The 22,353-nt window shown below is 43.3% G+C and overlaps 2 protein-coding genes across 2 annotated transcripts in view; one reads left to right on the top strand and one right to left on the bottom strand.

Annotated features, from left to right (window-relative positions):
• Positions 1–5,347, bottom strand: part of LOC135524364 (peptidyl-prolyl cis-trans isomerase FKBP8-like) — a 63,511-nt gene extending 58,164 nt beyond the window's left edge. Inside the window, exons 1-4 of the mRNA XM_064951830.1 lie at positions 5,266–5,347; positions 4,193–4,243; positions 779–1,215; positions 199–368 (exon numbers count right to left, since the gene is read on the bottom strand). Of these exons, the coding sequence (XP_064807902.1) occupies positions 199–368; positions 779–1,211 (603 nt within the window). The 5' untranslated portion in view covers positions 1,212–1,215; positions 4,193–4,243; positions 5,266–5,347. The remainder of the gene's footprint in view (positions 1–198; positions 369–778; positions 1,216–4,192; positions 4,244–5,265) is intronic.
• Positions 4,188–22,353, top strand: part of LOC135524359 (RNA polymerase II elongation factor ELL2-like) — a 49,497-nt gene continuing 31,331 nt past the window's right edge. Inside the window, exons 1-2 of the mRNA XM_064951823.1 lie at positions 4,188–4,343; positions 10,867–10,914. Of these exons, the coding sequence (XP_064807895.1) occupies positions 4,206–4,343; positions 10,867–10,914 (186 nt within the window). The 5' untranslated portion in view covers positions 4,188–4,205. The remainder of the gene's footprint in view (positions 4,344–10,866; positions 10,915–22,353) is intronic.

Raw genomic sequence — 22,353 nt, 5'->3', positions numbered from 1 at the left:
ATAGAATACCAATACATAACTTACAATGCTGTTGTGTTGTGGCTATACTGCAACCTATACTGTATATCACATGTAGATTCTCTGAAGGAGCAGGCCAACCCTGTGTTATGTTTAGCAGGTGCAGGTGTGTGTGACAGGGTGGAGGACAGCTGTGCTGGAACCTGTCCTGTCGTCAGTCAGAATGTCTGTAGGGCCCACCTGGTTTACATCTCCCTCTCCGATGACGAACACCAGTTTAGGGTCCTTCTCCACCACAGTCCTGTCCTCCAGCACTCCCTGCATTTTGACTGTGACCTCCTGACCCCAGGCTGGGTGCACAGCTTGCTGGGGGCCAGGCACTAGCACCTTCTTCCTCAACAGCCGATCATCTGGGGAAAGGAGGGAGTGAGGGATGGACAGACAGAGGGGGAGAGAAAGAGGGAGGAAGGAGGTTAGGGGTTAATCTGCTTGTTGTTGATCAACAGACACTTGGAAAACAACTATTAGGAAAGGGAATAATGTTGTGTAATAACGTTTCAGAAGCCATTACATGCCAGTGTTTGACTAAATAGAATAGAATTTGACTAAATAGAATTAAATGAATTACATAGACAATACCCCACGTAACTTCTAATGTCTGTAGAATTTGTTGGCAAGCAAATTACAGGCAGTGCCACAACAATTGACAAACAATAGAACAAAAACGTTTACCATGAGAGCAATATTGCTTCAACAACCATTTCAATATTTCATCATTCCTAAACAACTTTGACGTGACAGTATTGATTGAGTATCATACCTGTGATGTTCTCCCAGTCCTCAGCCAGGAACAGCTCCTCGAAGCTGGAGGAGGTCCACTGCAACATCTCATGGTCTGGGAAGAGAACCTCCTCCGAGTTCTCTCTGTCCTCCACAGACTCTGTTTCACTGAACCGCACTGTCTTCACAAAACTGGGGGTCTTCAGCTTCCTCTCTTCCACACAGGGGATCTCTGTAATCTCAGACATAGGGAGCTGGTTTAACGTAGTGCCCTCCTTCCCTCCACCCTGGCAGTCTATCCTGGGGTCTCCCTCCCCATGGGGTTCCTTGTCTTCCTGCAGAAGCCCATGGAACAGTTCCTTCTCCTCCTGACTTTCATTGTCACCAGGGCCTGTGTAGGCCTTCTTCAACACTGGCTCATTGGTCTCCACCACCCGCTTCTCTTGCATTCCAGGGCAGGGTTCTGGCTCCATCTCACTACAGGGAGCAAGGGACACCATCTGTGAAAGCCTCCCAAAGAGATGATCCTTCTCCACCTATCTCTCCCCACACTGCCTGCCTGGCTGGTTGGTTCTGTAGTGTGGAAGCAGTTGCTCGGTCTAGTTACAGCTGAGATGTGCCTTCATCCATTAGAGACAGTCTGTAGTTTTTATGAAAACCTAACATTCACATAAACTGCTGTTAAATCCAATTTAAAAACATCCTTAACTAGACTGTATCCCGGTTGCATCAATAGATTTTACCAGTGCCTTGTTTTATCAACTAGAGCTATACACAGTCTCACCTTAACCTCCACTCAATCCTGTTACTCCTTGATAGCCTACATATTCCAGAGAGTTAGGAGCAACAAGAAATTATCAATGCAAAGAAATTGTACAACACAACGAAGCACACTCGGTCAGCAGGCTTGCGTGACTGTAATCTGTAGGATTAGGAGAGCAACATCTAATCTGGCAGAACGTCTGTAAGCTTCTTAATGACTTCATCGCGCTGCCCCATAATGCAGTTTCCATGAATGCTTTCCACCAATAAGATCATAGGGACTGCTGTCTTGGATGTAGTTCTGTCTTATTCTGTGGCGCGAGATCTTATTTTCCCTTTTTAAGTAGTTGAGTGTTAAGAGAGAGACCCAACGTTCCTAGGATGGCCCTGATAACCTATGTGAGACATTGAGTGCTAGATTGAGCCGAGTGGATTTCCCTTTATATACTAATAATCAACAATGTATGCACTTCCACACCTTTTAATCCTGTTATACGTTTGAAGGGGAAAACAATCACAGCAACATGTGTGTGGCACAAACTAGATATTATTATCATCTGATGTGATCTGAGGGTAATACATTTCTGAAAACCGAACAGGTTTTTCTAGGTTTACCACATACTTTCTGTGGAACAGGAGCCAGTAAGCAACACTTTCAAGACAAGACAGGCCTCAGTACTATAATGACTACACACTGTGTCTCATAGAGTGTATTAGCTTAATAACTCATTGAATTGCAAATTCAACCAAGATCAGAATATACGACCACAACCCATGTAATCATAAACCATCCCTCAATTCAAAATGCACTCACAATTTAAATGAAAACAGCTTTGGTTTTTAAACAGTGACACAAACATAATGTTTTTGCGTTTATGATTTTGGAGTGTCTGTCAGGTATCCCCTGGCACTGTGTCAATATAATATAAAGTATTTGTTATCTTAACAATGATACATGAACTGAGATCTTGCATTCATTTTATACAGTTATTACATTTTCTTGTTTGAGTTTGTTTGTGTGTGTGTGTGTGTGTGTGTGTGTGTGTGTGTGTGTGTGTGTGTGTGTGTGTGTGTGTGTGTGTGTGTGTGTGTGTGTGTGTGTGTGTGTGTGTGTGTGTGTGTGTGTGTGTGTGTGTGTGTGTGTGTGTCATTGTTGTTTCTGGTCATGTCGCAACAGGAAAAGGGAACCAAAAGTACTGTCATACCTAAACTAAATATACTTGACTAAAGGGAAAATTAGCTTTGCAGTGAATGCTATGGTTATTTACCTGAAATGGGTATTGGGATAGACAGGATTACACTTGTCTTGTTCATCAATTATGTATAGACTGATTTAAGAACGATGCATATTATCTGCATAGAAAATATCAAAATAATGTTAGATTAATTAATTTATCATCCAATGGGGATGATTTGATTGAAATGAAATGCACTAAAGAAGTTCAATTCCAATACAAAGTATCTACTTTTTGCTGTATGAATCAAAAATGATTTGTGAGTATTATGTATGTTAGTTTTTGTAGAAACGCAACATGAACAAGGCTTTCTAATTGCACCTACATATGGTTTGATGATCCCCTCTGTTTTATCCCCAACCCCCTTAATACTGTAGCACTGCAAAACAGCTTAGAGACATTTACTGAAAATACCCTTATTAGACTAATACACAGCTGAGCAAGAGCCACACTTGCATTCTACAATTCCGTAATACCATCACTTGAGAGTTTGGATTTGGGTTGTTAAATCTCCAGAGGTATATTGTCCCACATAGTAGCTACAACCGACAAGAACATTCACAGTGATAATCTCTGGGGTCTGAATTCATTATCTCCTCTCACATTATTGCAAAAGACAACATACTGCACTAGGCTATGTACTGTACATTTGCTGTGAGGCATGTGTTGTTGATAGTCTGGTTCAAATAGTCATAGAGAACCTCAAATGGCCATATGACGAGTAAAAAGACTCCATTAGTGCTGTGATAGATCTCCTTAACCACTGCCCAAGCATCTTGTCTATTAGGGATTACACCTTTTAATTAACCCAAATGTCCTAGTTTTTCATCACTGTCTGTTTCACCTTATCTGTCTAGGAGCAGGGGATCGGCCCAGCTGATCAACGGACCATAGGCTATTTTTGGAGTTGAAAAAATATATATAATAATGTTTTTATTTGTTATGACCCCAGGGCTGTATAATGAATTAGAACATTGGTTATAAACATAGTATTAGGCTGTATTAGGCTACACAAAAAAAGGAGATTATATGATATTTCACTTTATGCAATATAGTAATAACAATGATTATGATTCATATTCACAATAGAAGCATAACAAACAAAAAAATCTGTCACAATGCAATCCCTCTCATTTAGTAGATAAAAACTGAGAAGGATTAGGATGCTAACATGTTGTATGACATTGTTATTATAATATCAAAACAAAGACATTCAAAGACATGCAAATTAACAATTTGTGTGTGTGTGTGTGTGTGTGTGTGTGTGTGTGTGTGTGTGTGTGTGTGTGTGTGTGTGTGTGTGTGTGTGTGTGTGTGTGTGTGTGTGTGTGTGTGTGTGTGTGTGTGTGTGTGTGTGTGTGTGTGTGTGTGTGTGTGTGACGTGATCACGGCAACGCAGGCAATGTAAACTCCTCCTAGGTCCAAGTGACGTTTCAATGAGAATGTCGCCAATTTACCCCAGTTGAAGTCATGGCAGCGCTGAGACAGGAGCATCGGTATGGGCTCTCCTGTGCAAAAATCAACAAGAAAGCTCAAAATAAAACTCTATTTCACGTCAAGCTAACCGATACCGCCATTCGAACGCTTGAAGCCTATCAGAATCTGAAGGTAAGTCCTAGACAATTCTTTATTTACTATCGCGCAGGTGTTTGTTTGGATACTCCTCCGACTAGTCTAATCTCAGTGAAAAGAGGTAGACCACTGGGTAAAAAGTTCCGAAAGTGTCAGCGACACAGTAGCCTATGTGGTGATTGTACACTTCCTTGTGCTTGCACTGTATAGGTGTAAGCTTTATTGGTCGATGGGAAAGCGTTCCGTTTAAGTAGGCTATGGTTGCTTGATTATATGGGACTTCATAGAAATAATGCCATAGCATCCAATACACAATTTGAGGTTGTTTTAAAATTGCTTGGAAAACGCCACCGATTTCGCTAAAAAGAATGAGACATGTAATTTGTGTGATGCATGTTTGTTGTGTAGAATATTAGCGTATGTATGTGATCCATTGGTGTTTTAAAGTAAACATATGTTATAGTCCTTCAGACAGACTTCATGTTTGGGCTATCTATTCGTAATTGAGAAACTAACAATTAATGCAAGTATTTTTAAATTATCGTGATATGTTGGAATAAAGCGCCTAACTACATTGTCGTTTCATAACTTTTGTAGTCTACTTTTTAACATTGGGATAGTCTCTGAGACAGATCATGGCGACATAGCCACCATATTTAGGCTCTAAATATAACAACAATTAACATTTTAATTCTTAGCTTGAATGTAGCATAAATGTAGGCCATCGAAAGTAGGCTTTAATCTATCCAGCAATGGTGTTACTTTCAAAAGTAACAGCCTACATTACCTATTATGGTTTCTGATAACATGTTGCAGTTTGTCATTTAGAAAAATGTGTAGGCCTAGCCTAATAGCAATATGCCAATCTGACATGGATAATGTGTAAGCGTTTCTAAATTTCTCAAATTTCCAAAGGATATCTATCCTAAACGTGGTGTATTTGGTGAGAAATAAATACCTTATTTAGGACATGAGAACTTGTCACCCCAACCCTGGAGTCTCTTGTTGCTATTGGGTGGTGGTGGCAGGGCAGTTTTGTTGCTGTGCTTTTGTGCAGTGAGGGGATTCGATTATCTGGCCCCGGTAACGCTGGTAGGAGGAGTTTACTCCGGGTGAAAGGTGATTGCAGTTGTTTTGGAACCGGGCTGGTCTCACGAGCGTGATTGAGCCAAGTGCTCTGTTCAAAGCCCACGGCCAAAGAGTTTCTATTATATTGAAGATATAGTCCCTCTAACAATCAAAATACATGTCCTCAAAGATGTATGGCAGGCAGAAGCAGTGGGGCCATTCTAGAGAATGAGAGTGCAGATACTCATGTGAACAACAGCCGCAACTCTGATATTATAATTTTTTTTACCTTTATTTTACTAGGCAAGTCAGTTAAGAACAAATTCTTATTTTCAATGATGGCCTAGGAACAGTGGGTTGACTGCCTGTTCAGGGCAGAATGACAGATTTGTACCTTGTCAGCTCAGGGATTTGAACTTACAACCTTTCGGTTACTAGTCCAACGCGGCTACCCTGCCGCCCCAAAAAAGCCATCTTTTTTGCCAAAGTGTCATGTGCGTGCACTTACACAGAACAACAATATAAACGCATCATGCAACAATTTCAAAGATTTACAGTTCATATAAGGAAATCAATCAATTGAAATCAAGTAATTGGGAATACAGATATGCATCTGTTGGTCACAGGATACCTTTAAAAAAAGGTAGGGGCGTGGATTAGGAAACAAGTCAGTCTGTCAATAAGTCATCGTTTTTGTCAAAGTATGATATAGTTGGGCTTTAGCGCCAAGACCTGTAGAGGGCGTAGTTCTTCCTGATGACCTATTACTTCTGGACGTCGACGCATTCAACCCAGCTGGTAATACACTCATCCCCATGGACCTCGTACACAACAGCCTCCATTCAGGCTTTAAAGGTGCATCGGTTTTCTCATTTACTTGATTTAATGGTTTGTCGGTGGGAGGAAAAATGGGGAAAATATTAGTACTGTCTAATAAAACACTATTTTCCATCACCGTGCTAGGTGATGCTACTTCCTGATGTTGTGGTGCAAGCTCAGCCAGAAGTGAACAACAGACTGACGTGGCGTGCAACATCCGGAAGTTGACGGAAAATCCAAAAACGGTTGTGGAAAATGTTGTTTTTTCTTAAGACAGCAGAAATATTTTCACTTTTTTTTCTCCCACCGACGAGCCATAAATCGGGTTGAGGAAACGTACCCTTTTGCAGGGGGATGTTTTGTGTACGAGCCGGTCCATGGAGGACATGAGATATTGCCAGCTGAATACATTACATTTGGGCATAAGATGACAAACGATGTAAAATGATTAATAGGGCCATCTTGCAGCCAGTTGCGCAAATTTGGAATTGAAATGGGAAATCCGAAGTGGGACATTTTGTAGAAATCCTTGTCATTGTCGTGTGTTTCCTTACCACCCCTGAGCATGGCATTGTTTCTTAATCAAAAACAGCTGCAAAGTTCTTCCTCTTTGCGACTGAGCTGAGCCAAACGGCCTTGAGTCCACTTGGCCACCTAAGCCGTGGAGCAAATTAAAACAGGGGATGTAAACTAATGTTTTTGCAGTGCTACTTTATCAGAAATAGTTGCATAGTAGTTGCATTTTGCATATCTGCATATCTGCCCCCCCCCGTCAAGATAAATCGCTTTACTTCACTACACGCTCCACTGCTTTGATTGGTGCAGCTAGAAACTACAAGTATCTGTCCTGTAATGAAAAGGCACCTGCAAAAGACATTTTGAAGGAACATGTTTATGAAATTCTTTTGTTGTTGTGCTGTTACATTTGTATTGGTGTTTTGTGTCTGATGCGCTCTGGGTGTTGTTACATGTGATTTGCGGAGTGCATCATGGGCAAAGTCATAGTAGCCTATCATTTCACTTCCTCTGTGAGAACCATGAGCACTGGCTGATTTGGCTTTGCTATACTGCAGCCAAATCCTGCCAGCAGCCCACATACCTGCAGCCTATACTCCCTGTAACTATTACCAAGGTTGTTGCTGTAAATGAGAATGTCTTCTCAGTTCACTTACTAGGCAACAAAGGTTGCACCGTGTCCATTGCAATGTAGAAAAATGCATGTCTCTAAACCTTTCAGTAGTTCTCCATAATGAGCTTCATCTTATTACTGTTTCTGTGGCGGATTCGTGGCCACAATTTATGGATAATGCCCAAACTTTGGAGATGACAATAGATGACGAAGTCAAAGATACTGGTTTCCATCTGTGTTTTCCCTAAATGCTTATGAAAAATTCAGCACCAGCCACAGCCTAGCCAGCTGGCTAATCTTCTGAATATGGTGTAGTGTAAAAAATCACAGCAACAACGGATAACAAAAGCTAGCTAAATAAGGTTTGCAGGATAGGGTACTGACAGCTGTCAGTATAACTAGCTATTTATTGATGTTTCTCCACTCCATGTGGAAATCACCTTCCCTTCCCCAATTCACGAATATGTGTAAGTAGCCTGCGTCATCCTTCGGAGGTGGAACCTAAACGAGCATTGCCGCTCTAGAACAGGAATTAAATTGAAATAGGGGTGGGTGGCACTGTCCTCTGGTGGTGTCCTTTTAAACATTTGAAACCCTGCCCAATTTCAGAGCTTATTGGTCCGTTAGGTGGTGTAGAACTATGGGTTGCTTTCCCCAATGACAATGCATGGTAACTTCCTCATCTGTTGAAGGCCAATGTAGGCTGCTGCAGTATAAACAGATGCAGAGTAAAATATACGGGTGTTTTGTCTCACTAATGTAGACTAATTCTGCTCTCATTTCAACAGTCAAAGTAGATTATTATTATTATTATATATATATATTATTTTCTCTTAACCAAATATTCATAGCTCATGTATAAATTCTGTGTGGGTTTTAGTTGTTTATTTGCTGGTCTCTAAAATAAAAAGTCATTGGTAGCACTGGTACTCCCAACTTAGTTAGGAGCACAAAATACATTTAGTAGCACCAGAAAAGCAGATTTTTACATTGATTGAGTTAAAGCCTATATGAACCCCAGCTATGTTTTTGAAGCACACGCTGTGCCTTAGAAACGAAAAACCCTTTAGACATTGTTAATTATAACCTAACATGTTGATACACATACCTATTAATGAAATTAGTCATTTGTGGAATATTAGGTTTCTACATTGTGTAAAAGCACACGTTTCCTATTGTTGTCAGCTAGCTAACTGATCAAGGTGTAAACAAACGTTTAGCGGACGACGAATAGTTTTAAAACGGCCTGCGACTTGGTTTATGAACGTGTAAATGCGGGCCCACCACTGTGCAAAATAAAACATGTAGCGCCTACATGTAGGTCATATCTTTTGAACAATTAGTTTCTCTCTAATAATTAGGGCTGGAAAATGCCAGGAACCTAACGACAAGATATTATCACGATACTTAGGTGCCGATACAATTATGTATTGCAATTCTCACTATTCTATATGTATTGCGATTCGATACTGGCATTTTATTGCAATTCGATGCTCCAAACAAATTCCTTGCCAAAATACTCAAGTTGCACATCCGCTGCAGAGGGACATGAGCGGGACATGAGCGAGCCATGAGCGGGACATGAGCGAGCCATGAGCGGGACATGAGCGAGCCATGAGCGGGACATGAGCGGGACATGAGCGAGCCATGAGCGGGACATGAACGAGCCATGAGCGGGACATGAGCGGGACATGAGCGGGCCATGAGCGGGACATGAGCGAGCCATGAGCGGGACATGAGAACTTGTTTTGATCAGTCATAGAAATAAAAGCGCTGACATGTTGGCTTACCATTTTTTTTAAGAAGATGGAGAACAAACTAGAGAAAAAATGAGAAATACTGGCGTTTTGGCGCAGGTACAGCCGACCTAGAGCTGGCTAACTACCTAGCAATTTTTTTATTTAACTAAAATGGCAGTTCTTGCAGCAAAATTATTTTGGAGCATATGTGACCAAAAGGGGTGGACTTTAGAGCCCTGATCATATTCCTCATTCAGCACACCGTTGCACTCCTTCAACGGTTAACACCTTCTCACAAAGCAACTGTTTTGATTATCCAGAGGTTGTTGACTCTGCTATTCACAGGTCTTCACTGTCAGCCCTAGATACAAACACTATTTCCCTAGTATAACTTCAGATTGTATACACACGTTCCCCAAATGTTGTTTTTTTTACAATTTGGGGGCTTATATTCTTGTCCTATTTCTGGATATTTGTTTTTTGCATATCAACCCCCCCCCCCAAGAGAGTGGGGTCACGGCCAGGGTCTGTCATTATCAATGGCGGCCCTGGAGCAATTAGGGTTAAGTGCTTTGCTCTTGTGTAACCCTGGTGTTACAGTCAAAAAGCAGCAAAGGTGGTCAAGTCTGGTCATTACGGGTTTCACTCCGACTATAGGAGCAAAGTGCCAGCCCCTAACCTCTGTTAATGACGTTTATCCTGCAACTCTTACCCATGAAAAGAAATGGATCTCTAATAAGCCTACACTTTAAAATGCAATGTGAGCTGTAGGCCTGTTAAGCAATGACCAGAGGGAAAGAAAGAAGCATGATGACCTCTCCCAAAACCATCTATAACAGATAAAACAGGCCTGTTGACCATGGCTGCAGCTGTAACTTTCAGATAGTGGCTCTTATCTCTTGACCCTGTACCATCGCTAGGAGTACCTCAGAGAGCAGAGAACAGTTTATTTTGTTCTCTTCAATGTTACATTCTGGTCATATGAAGGTACTGATGCCTGAATGTTGAGGAACTCCTGAAGCATGCACAGCATGGTCACCTCTTTATGGTTAGATAAAGGCTTATTTGGGGGACAGCTTTGTACGTGAACAGATGTATTTTGACTTGCACAAACCTAAGGGCTGATCAAATGTAGCCCACTTGTAAACAAAGGTACAATTAGTAATCAGCTGAGAAAATGATTAGGGATTTTACACTAAAAGCTTTGTGATGAGGCTTTTCCGTTATGCCTCAATTTCCAATTGACTATGAGAACTGATTGAGTGAAACAAGGTTTCTGTGCTCTAGATTGATTAATCAGACACATTCCAGTGCAGATTAGCAGTGAAGCCCCTTGATCTGTGGACCTGGCCATATAGAGCCATGATACTGGCGACGGGCCACGGATATGAGCACACTCACAAAGCCTTAATAAGAGCACATTTTATTATTGAATTAACACTTAAGAAGTTGTACGCTGGCCATTGGGGCAAATAAGCGATAGGAAACTCTAATTATTGTGATAGTTGGCTAATGGGTATAATTTTCCCCACTGGTCTAATTGAACTAAGGCGTACTGTTGTAATACATTGTTAGCTTGATGAATAAAGCGTGATTGCTTTGTGAGAAATTGACAGTGTTGAGCGTGCAATTGCAGAAAAGGTATTTGCTAGCATATCTTGACCAGATATGAAATAACAATATTTCATTTAAATATTTTAAATGCTACCTAATGTGTTTTAGGATCAATTGTATTTTACCTGCAATGCTATCGTCTGTTATATTAAAGGATAACTACTTTCTCCGTTTCTCTCCTCCTTCCCAGGGATCCTTACCAAATCAGCCAGCAGTTTGCTTCAAGGGGAGCCAGGGGGTAAGACGAATGTGTTTTTACACCTCCTTTCTAAAGCTTTACAAATGAAATGCTTTAATTAGTTCTGATTTGCCGTACAGGCAGCAATCGCAACCGCTCTGCCGCTGCATTTATCACGAGATCCAAAACCAATGGCTTGAAACAGGAGGGCAGTTCAGTCGCATGCATGTGCATCCACTGACTAAACCCTGAAGGCCTGCCTGATTTAGATGGCACATATTGTGAGGATCTTGTTCTATTCTTCAGCTGGTGGTTATTGTTGCCTTACAGGGATATACAGTAGAATGGAGCAGTTCTCATATGTGTCGTTATAAATACATTAAAAGCTTGACTGCCTCGCAAAGAGACTATCAGTGTTTAATGTGGCCTCCCTTTGCATTTGTGGCGCGTGAGTTAAGGTTTATGTTTCAGACAGCTCTTTCCATGTTAGATTTAGAACCGGATTTAATTGGTCCTGCCACAGCAATGTTTATACAGAGTCTTTATTTACACAAGTACAGTACTGCCAGTCATTCTGAAAACTGGAAGCATATAGCTGGTATTCTCACAGTATTCCAGGACCATGTTTGTGATTTTTATCTGGCTACGGGGGGAAAAGGTAATATTGCAAATGCATAAATACTGCAATACGGGTTTGTTTGAATGTGGCTCTGTGTCATATTATCCTTGATGCTGAGTGTAGTTAGACCTAGTACATCACCTACAGAAACACTTGGCAGTGAAATGGAGAAGACATTCCTGTGAAACTGCAGTAAAGAAAGATGCCTGTGTCCAACCAGATTAGCTGGGGCACTAGAGCAGCCTCCCCAGCGCTGCCTACTGCACATTTACCACACAATCAGCCCTGTCTAAAAGGAGCTGCTCTAATCCCTGCAAGAGCCGATTGCATTGACGAAAGTGACTTCGCTCTGTACACAAACGCTGGCCTGTGCGCTCACACGGGCCCTAAGAGCGGGTACACCATACCCTTAGGCTGCTAGCCAGGTTACTGGGTCAGGCTGGCAACTGGAAAGGCTTTGTTTGGAGAGGGGGAGGAGGTTGGGGAGTTGGTGAACCCCAGGGAGCCCCATGTCTCCGCCTGTTGTCTCTGTGTAGACATGAAAGAGCCGAGATGAGGAAAGGGGGATGCTATGGCAGCCGTGGAGTTGTTCTCCCTCTGTCTGCACTGTTCTTTATGGCGCTTCATCAGAAAATAATAAAGTATTCTGACACAGTTTTGTTTTTACCTAAGCTACATTCTATCTAAGGCATATGCAAACCAGCGAGTGTAATTGAACATATGCAAAACACACGAGATGAATACGGATAGGGAACGTCAGTCGTTCCGTTTAGTGTGTAATTGAAGTGTGCTTTAATCACTGAATAGGATTTTGTGATTATATATTTGTTGGCACATTACATATTCAAATTGCTTTGGCGGAATTCAAGTATAGGCTCCCTCCCCCTCTGACAGCGCCCCCCTGCGCAGGCCGATTGGGCATTAATGAGCTATCTGCAGCCGTTGGAGGGAGAGCAGATTAAGCTGTTACTGTTGGGGGGGGGGGTGATGCTGGTAACATGGCAGACTGGAGGAGTACACCAGACAGAGGGCGACCAGTAGGCTCTAAGGTGCCTTACAACAGTACAGTAAAGTGTCCTTGCCCATCTTATCTAGAGCAACATAATAGCAAAACCTACTAGCCTAGAGGAAGAGAGGGGTGATTCTTGTGACAGGTGGCAGTGTCCTCTTAGATGTGCCCGACCAGTTCAAACAATTCCTGCTCTTGTCTCAGGGCTTGCTAGCTCATGTCACATTTCCATTTCCAGTGCCAGTAAGCCAAGGGAATTCCCATAACCACTCTGCTGGCCTCTCTCCAACACCTTTGGTGTTACGAGTTAGTCCCCAGATCAAGCAATGCCATGCTGTGGTTGACACACAGATTTCCTCTGGCTATGTGGCCAACTATGTATCACCTGGTGATGTGTAGTCACTCATGCTTGACAAGTGCCCACATTGTCCCCCCCAGTGATAAGGTTGGAACCATTTGCTCATAACAACTAGCTATCCTTGTCATATTCAGAATGTTATTGGGAAGAAAATTGAAAAGCTTGATCAGTAATGAGATTTCAGTTGCAGTGGTTAAAGAAATAACAACCTTGTCATGTAAGCTAGCAAATTAAAAGTGTAGCGGGTGACGCAACTGTAAAGAAATGAACGTGAAGACGAGAGGGTTGTGTGAAATTCTTTTCCCATTTCACAAAAGCTCTCAGTCTAAAAGGAATTCAGGTCTGGATTACTTTGAAATCGGCACTTGGGATCTAGGAACTTATTCAGTTCAGGTTTGGGTTCTCATGGTCTGGAATTTCACATCCTAGTGCTTATTTTCCTGTAGTGCTGGCAAAGCAGTCTTTTAGCTGGCGTGTTTTATGTCTGCTTAGTGGAAATGGAATCCTTTATTAGCTCTTAGCTCTCTTTGGTCTCCAATTATAGGACACGTGGTGATTTGTATTTTTTTTTACTGCGTTTTCACAGCATTGGACATATTATCCATCTCTCATGTCGAGTGCATGTACACAAATGAACAGTGTGTGATTTTCAAGTTGTTTTTCACACCTAAGGTAGCGGCTGTTTTTATTAGCAAGAGTTCTGTCCAATGAGCTCTGTTACAGTATTTGTGCCATATGGTGACAATTCATTCATTGTAGGGATATTGCAATTTGTGAGATTGGATAGTGTTGATTTTTGGATTAGGTTGGCACACTATTTCCTCATGGCTCTGTTGTGTGGGGATAGAATTCTATCACATAATCCTGCAGTGTGATCACTTTCCTGTTTGCCTCCAGAAATCTTCTTGCAAATGATGAGATTCCTGTTTTGCTTCCCACTCAGCTTCCCAAATAAGAACTAGAGAAAGGATCTGGGTTAAGCATTGTTTTGCTGGTACAGTATATGCCCTCAAAATGGGATCTCTGCTCTTGCCAGAAATGCCATAATACAGTGTTACAGCCACAGGTTTTAAAACGTGTCCTTCTATAATCTGTCTGGGCTGTATACTGCACAGCAGTCTCTTTCTGTGTTTCACATTGATGGTGATCTCATCCCCCTCCAGATATGGGGAATACCTTGCATATAAGAGTTGATATACATAGCTGCTGGGCAGACCATCCAGATATTATCGAACTGAAGACTGGCTGGTGCTTAGAGGAAGAGAGTAGAGGAAGGGAGCATTCTTCCCAGAGACCTTCTCATGATGACTGTGTGAAGGATCAGCGAGCTGCCCCCTCCTGTCTGCCCCCCAGATTATTGTGCCGTTTCACCCCGTGCCTTGGCTTGGGAGACATCTACCCCCACCCAGAGCGCTCCGCCTCCCTTTCTCACTGCAAATGAGCTCTTGTTCCGTGTGTGTGTGTGTGTGTGTGTGTGTGTGCACGCCCGTCAGTCAGTATTTTTTTTTCCCGAACACTAATTAGAATAACAATAAGAGGAATGCGGTTAGAGCAAGGTCCTTTCCCAGTGGCTCAGCCAGAGGTTGGGGGAGTCGTCCCACGTGTGCCTGAAAGGGCACACGCCGCTCTATTCATCCAGATGTGTCAGGCTAGGCAAAAAGCCCTCCGTGTCTGAGGCCCACTGTTTTGACTGGCAAAGCTGTTGGCCCCATTTTGGGATCACATATCGGAGGGACAAGCCACATGAGACATCTCCCAGTCCAGGGAAGACTGGCCCTCTTTCTTTAGCAAGCTCCTCTGATATTGAGATTGCTAATGTAGCTCCGAAGTAGTCATTTGATGATGATATTATCCAAGTTATCGCACAACAAGGGCTTTTAGCGAGCATATTTTAGCTCGTTTTTGTGTAGCAATTAAACACGTAACTTAACACTGATATGGAACTGAAGGTATAGAGTTTTGATTGTTTGGCGCATTGAACTGAGACCGTTGATTCCCTGCAGCACTGATCTGTCTGGCCTGGCACAGCCTCAGTGTAGTATCCTCACCAGGATGACTATCGGTTCCAGGAGGTTGTTGTAGCTCTGCTCACATACAGTATTAGGTCAACCATTTTGTTTATTCGCACAGGTCAAAAATCTATTAGAAAGACTGATTAAAACACCCCCAATTGTTTATACTTGTAGAGTCTTAGTGTTCTCCTTTACATTCCAATAACCGTGTTAGGAATATCCCAAAAAGCATGCACACCTTTTGGCCGACGTATCAAAATGCGTAGGGAATATGTAGTTTGGAGAGTGTTTGCACATTAGCAAGACATCGCCGAGACATCAGAATAGAATGCTTGGCCGACGTATGTGAGACATCTTGCCAATTTAGCAAATGCTTACTACATCTAACTGGGATCATGATGGATATTTAAATGATATCACAAGAATAGGCTAGACCAATGAGATCCTGTTGGGTCTAATCCCATTCATGGAAGATGCCTCACCATTCTGTAAACCAGTAAGGACTGACCCAGAAGTTACCTTTTTGGAGGGTAATAACATCACTGAAAGCACTAGTGCTACAAAACGTCCATCAGCGAGAATGGAAAGCAGTATGTGATGTAAGAAAGAGCAATCCTCTGTTCCTCCACTCTTTCTGTTGGTCTCGTTGGTTGTTCGGCTATCTGCAATGGTTGCTTTTCCTGAACTCTTCCCACATCCATTATTTTTCCGCCATTTAAAAATGCAGCACAACAGGATACATGCAACGCTGCCCCGGTAAACAAACATGGTTAGGGAAGTGGAATGGTCAAAGGGCAGGGTTTGTCTGCAGTGTGTAGTTTGTTCTTTTAGGGCTCAAATCACTAGAGTACTACAGACGGGGCTATTGTTTAACCTAAAGAAGAATAACAACCTAAGATAATCTTTACCACATTGACAGTGGGAGATATACTTTGTGTGCAAAGAGGACTTTGGTGTATACTGAGGTTTCACTGTATGTTTTGTGTGTGTTTGGGCATGTGTTGGTTTATGAGTGTTTGTTTGTCATGCACAAGGCAAGGCTTATCTGCTCACACTGGGTTTCCACGTCACAGCTCGGTGCATGTTTTCCATTTTGTCTTGTTTCTCTGAGGCTCTGCGTAAATTCATCAGATTTGGATGTACTTTCCCATGTTACAATCTGTAAATTGTTAAAGGATTACCGACTGTTTGGAATCAAGGTCCGGTAAAGGGCGTATTTGGATCATTCTTAAAGTTGGTCATGATCACTGTAATTAAACAATTGATTATAACACGACATCACATAGCACATACGGCCCCCTCCACCCCCAAGCCTTATGGTTAGACATGGGCCTACATAATCCTCAAACACTGTAACTATAGTAACCAGTGGAAAAGTGTCTGCATGTAATGTTGAAATGGGCTGTCTATGAAGCCTGCCATCAGTGTTCTCCCCCCTATCTGTGTATCCACTCAGACAGGAACACTACTGGGAGGAGAGGGGATGTTGAGGGGAGGGGGTGAGTTGGTGACCCATGTGTTTGCTGAGGTTGACAGATTAGCCCAGCCTCTCTTGGAGATGGCAAATTTAGCTTGGCATAAGAGCCAATACCTTGGGGGATGTTGTCGCCACAACAATTGCCCACCCCCTACTCCCCTCACAACCCCTTCAGACCCCCACTCCTCCTCTCTGTGGATCTTCAGTCTTTCTCTACCAACCCCCTCAACGGTCAGGCTGACTTGAAGCACAGGAACAAAAAGCCAGCCTCACTAAAAGCCTGGTTTTAAAGGAGAGGTGATCTCATGCATTGTATTCACAATCTGAGTCACCACAGAGTCATTGATCATACGGTAAACAGTGGGAGGATTGTGGAGAGTAGGAATTAATATGAATAGTCCCTGAGGCATTGTCTGCCTGTGTTGCCTTCTATAGTTGTCTGCATGTGTCACTGGAATTATGCCTTCCTTTTTAAATGCCACTTGTAAGCTTTCTTTTCCTTTTTGACCAAAACCTCTGTGTGGAGCCCCCAGAGGAAAAACGTTGCCTTTCTTTGTGAATGTCTTAGCAGTGTTTTCCCGTAGTACACATGGATCCAGCGTGTGCGTATGGCTGTTTGTGAAGAGATGCAGAGAGGGAATGCTTTTCGCACCAGCTCTTACCCATTCCCCTCCTCCCAGACTAGTTTTCTCTGTTCTGTTTGTCCCTTTCCTGGGATGCTTTAGTGTTGACCACATTCCAGAGGGAGAGGAAAGCGGGGACTGTGGAGTGCTATCCCTCATGCACGAGCTGAGCGGGGAGCCACACCGTGACAGTGCTGTCCCCCTCTCCCACCCGCCCGCCAACCACACGTCCATGCTGTTCATGAATAATCCAGGCGGGCCGACGGGCCATTGCACTCAGCTGTGTGGGGGAAGATGCAAGAACAAAAGACAGGCAGCTCACAGCAGCAGCCATGACTGAGCAGACTGGGATGAGAGGACAATGGCCAGCAGTGTCAGTACAGACCGAGGCAGACTGGGGTGAGAGGACAATGGCCAGCAGTGTCAGTACAGACCGAGGCAGACTGGGATGAGAGGACAGTGGCCAGCAGTGTCAGTACAGACCGAGGCAGACTGGGATGAGAGGACAATGGCCAGCAGTGTCAGTACAGACCGAGGCAGACTGGGATGAGAGGACAATGGCCAGCAGTGTCAGTACAGACCGAGGCAGACTGGGATGGGAGGACAATGGCCAGCAGTGTCAGTACAGACCGAGGCAGACTGGGATGGGAGGACAATGGCCAGCAGTGTCAGTACAGACCGAGGCAGACTGGGATGGGAGGACAATGGCCAGCAGTGCCAGTACAGACCAAGGCAGGAGGCACAGTCTATAGTAAATCACGTTTGTATATCTAGGCGCTTGCTCTCATCACTGTGCTGCCATGCTAAATAGAGCTGGGATCTCTGCCTGTCCGCTTACATCTACAGACCCAAGAAGAAGACAAACATCACCAAAAAAGACTTCATCTTTCCTAGCAGATGTGTGGTTAGCTGTAGGAAAAAAATCTCTTTACAAGAATCCTTTGCTCATCTGCCACCGAACGTAAGGCAGGAGAAGAGCATTATTAAACGTGATTTAAAGGTGATAAATACAAAATGGTGTAAGGGGGAATTTTTCATGGACACCTTGTGAGGGTGCCATTGGTCCTGCTCTAATGGCAGAACCCACGCCAAGTTGTTCCGTTCCCGTCCAACTCATACCTTACAACAGCCTGAAAGTATTTGACATCTCCAAACACACAGAGCCATCCGGCCCCGGCCGTGTGCAGGCTGCAGCAGATGTGCCTGGGCCCGGGCCACAGAGGGGGCTATTGTATCTGCCCTGGCACCCTGTAGAGAGGCTCTTCTGACAAGGTGCTGAGGATTGTCGATCTAATGCCATTTGGCAAGGATGACACGAACTGTCCGCCTGCCAAGTTCAGCTCACAGGATGGACACTACTGGGCAAATCTGACTGACCTACCACTTTCCTGATGGTACACTGTAGCACAGTGACTTCCATTTGTTGTGCTGGGGAGTTTTTAGAATCATTTGCATATGTTATCCATTCTCACAAAAAATGTAACTTGTCTTGTCGTGAGATATTGTACAATGATTTGAACAATATTAATTTGGTGTAATATGTCATAGCTTATATATTTGAAATGTCCCTTTAGGAATGGGCAGATAAAATATTGTAAAAGAGTACAGACCCAAAGGGAAAGGGAAACTAATCACTATTCACATGTTGGCCTAGTAAGTTAGTTGGAGGTATTGACAGCTGATGTTGATGTTTGGTTGAGGTGTGGCATACGGTCTCAGCTGCAGCGTAGCTTAGGAGATGTTTGACCTTAGTCCTTCCATGTGACTTTGCCGGAAGTGTGGGACTCCCCTGGCTTAATCAGGGATGGAAAGGGCAGCTTCATGGTACAGCCACCCTGCCCTGTGTCGTCAGTTCTATGGAAATACACACCTCTGTTATTCACACTGATATTAGACTTACCTGTCAATGTGGGTTGTGGTTCTGGAACAGATTGGGATGAGGGGAAAAGTCATGGTAGATTTCTGTCAGTTTGGAAATGGGAGCCCACAAATAATTGAATGACATTCTAAAAATTATAAATATTTCAACAGCATTTTTGTGATGAACATTTTTATAGATTCTACTTTTTTTTGGTACGCACACAAAAGCCTACAAAATGTAGGCCTAAGGTTTTGTTTTCCATTTCTTTTGATTGTTTGTTCGAAAACCCTCTAGCATGAACAACTGTCCTGGGAAATGTAATCCGAAGATGAGAGAGAAAAAAACTTGCAGGTAGCAAGTCAAGGATGGCCCCTGTGTGCTCAGACAGAGCTTTTAACTGAAATGCCTCATTTTGGGGGCTCTTAATCTTCACATAAGGGAATATATGGGCTAAAAGGAACCAGGAGCAGCTCCCCTATGAGCCAGGAAGCATAGAGCTGGGAAATAATGATATGGTTATGAAGGTGGAGAAGGAAGCTGTGGATAAAACGGGGTCAACTTCAGAATGGACTGACCTGAGTAACAGTGATTAGAATTAGAATATGATGTGTGCACGGTGGCGGGGATGGGGAGGAGAGGGTGATTCTAACGCTTCGCTGGAGGGGGGAGGGGGGGGGGGTGCTTGCTGCTTGCCTCGAACCAAAGGCGCACAGTGACTGAGGGGGATGTGGTGGTATGGGGTTCTGGGGGGGTGATTGCAGAGCTAAGACTGTAAATCCTGAGCTGTGCTCTCGCCTGGGGGCAGTCAAGCTGTTTATCAGCATCTCCATTTGAAAGAAATCATTCTCCATTGCAGTGCTATCTGCCTTGACCTACTTCTGGAGCGCCTCTATGACTTGTTGCTTGGCGTTTTGGTCAAGACCGCTACCACTTTCGACAGCGTCTTGAGGTAATAGGTCCTGAAGGCATGGCTCTTCTGTTGCTCCTATTTACTTTGACGCTTTTTTGGTTGATGACAGTTAATTAGTGGAAACCTGAAGCAGACATTTGTGGAATCCTGCCCCACCACTTCATCTGAAGGGCTGGACAGATATAGGTCAACATAACTAATTGTCAGTTTGATATCAAAAGTGTCCATGGCTTTGTGGGCTGCCTTGTGCTTTGTGTGTGTCGATGGTTGGATTGTGTGTTGGGTGCTATTAAGAGCACTGAGGGTGATGGAGGGAGAGTGCAAAGCTCGCTGTGGAGTTCAGTGGAAGAAGGGGTGGGGGGGGGGGGTGTTGAAAGAGAAGCTGTTTATTGGCTACACGCTACAGAAACCGCTTTTGGCTGTACTGCATGACTGGGCATTTGTGACAGCTAGAGTCCTGCCTGCCACATCTGCCCCAGGCACTGTGCATTCTACCAGTCAGCCTGGAATCAATCACTTTCCACAGTTAAGCTAAAGAGGCTGTTTCAAGGCCCACTGACTGTCCTCTGTTTGTCTTAGTGCTCATAATAAAAGAGAAATATTACATGGGAGCCCTTTTTGTGTTAGCCATCTCACCCTAGTCTGAGACCACTAGGGAAGTGAACGTGACTTATTTTCAGATGATTTGGAAACAATTCCTAATTTCTGAGGGCTATATGGCTACGCTCAGTCAGTCAGTCAGTCAGTGATCATGCTGGGTCAAAAGAAGTGATAATCATTCTGTGGACCATCTATCGCTCTGTCCCTTTCATTTTGTCTTCTGAATCTAGGGCACAGGCTCAGCATCAACAAAACGGTCCATTTCAGCTGGAATGAAAGGGCAGTCGGCACCCAGTGTGTTCAAGTACACGGCAATACCTGTTAGTTAATGACTTCCAGTGTTTTAATTGGCCATTCTGTGAAAGTAGGTTTTTAGGCCATTTCATTAGCTGGTTTAGGGCCCCATAACTCCCTGTGGGTGTGTTTGATTCCAGGGGAGCTCTGGACAGTACAGTAGAATACTATCACCTAGGTAGCGAGACACAAGTCCCTATGTTTAAGGGCAGGATATCAGCTTCACTGTTCCAACAGCTGACTAGAGGTTGCCACTTTGGGACATAGGAGGTCCCACGTGGCCTGGGTTATTGGCTTAACCAGTGGCTTATTTAGGTCAGTTTTATGGCTGGAATAGCGGAGGGTCAAGCTCATTCTCATATCAATACAGGTAGCCTAGTGGTTAGAGCGTTGCTGGATCGTATCCCGAGCTGACAATTTCAAAATCTGTCGTTCTGCCCCTGAACAAGGCAGTTAACGCCCTGTTCTCCGGTAAGCTGTCATTGTAAATAAGATTTTGTTTGTAACTGACATGCCTCGTTAAATTAAAATGTATGTACAGTATCTGTATATATACACAAGCATACGTGTGTGTGTGTTACTTTGGTCCACTAACAAATACACTTCTAGATTACCTTTACTCTAATCACCTTCTGGGGAGATACTTTTTTTATTTTTTAAGTACTCAATACATAACTGTGTGTTGTGCCAAAGCAATAACATCAAAACAGCAAGGCTGCAAGGTTGATACAAGCAGTGGTTCCCAAAGTAGGGTCTGTGGCTCGCAGAGGTACAGTAGGGCGTCCAGGCCAGAGATTTTATTAAATTATTATTGTTTTTTTAAATATCAATATTGCTAGCAGATTAAACAAATTTTGCCAAGTGTTATGTGGAAAAGTTGCAGATACAATACAATGTGATATTATTAATATATAATATACCCTTAACTTCTTATGGCTGGGGACAGTATTGAGTAGCTTGGATGAATAAGGTGCCCAGAGTAAACTGCCTGCTACTCATGCCCAGTTGCTAATATATGCATATTATTAGTATTGGATAGAAAACACTCTGAAGTTTCTAAAACTGTTTTAATGATTTCTGTGAGTATAACAGAACTCATATGGCAGGCAAAAACCTGAGAAACAATCCAACCAGGAAGTGGGAAATCTGAGGTTTTGTAGGTTTTCAACTCATTGCCTATCGAAGATAGTGGGATATTGGTCATATTGCACTTCCTAAGGCTTCCACTAGATGTCAACAGTCTTTAGAACCTTGTTTGATGCTTCTACTGTGAAGTGGGGGGGGGGGGGGATGAGTCAGAGGTCTGGCAGAGAGCCACGAGCTCAGTTTTGCACGCTCACATGAGCGTTAGCTCTGTTCCATTGCATTTCTGAAGACAAAGGAATTCTCCAGTTGAAACACAAATCTTCAATAATGTTAAACATCCTAAAGATTGATTCTATACTTCGTTTGACATTTTTCTACGAACTGTAATATGAATTTTCATCTGAACTTTCGCATGGACTTGCCCGCGCGTCGTGAGTTTGGATTGTGTACTAAACGCACACAAAAAAAGGACACATCATTCAGTTAGCAACCACAGATTAAATACTGTGTAATCGATGAGAATAGAGCCACAGCACAGATTCCAAGATGTGTGCTGATTTAGTTTGGAAAAGTGATATGCTATGCTTCAGATGAGGCTTCATTTGAAATCGCATTAAGCCAGAGACTGCCTGGCTGTAACCCCGAGCAGT

Source organism: Oncorhynchus masou, chromosome 31 (genome assembly GCF_036934945.1).
Source record: "Oncorhynchus masou masou isolate Uvic2021 chromosome 31, UVic_Omas_1.1, whole genome shotgun sequence".
NCBI lineage: Eukaryota > Metazoa > Chordata > Actinopteri > Salmoniformes > Salmonidae > Oncorhynchus > Oncorhynchus masou.
Note: the sequence above shows the minus strand (reverse complement) of the source record. Positions and strands in the feature narration are given on the sequence as shown.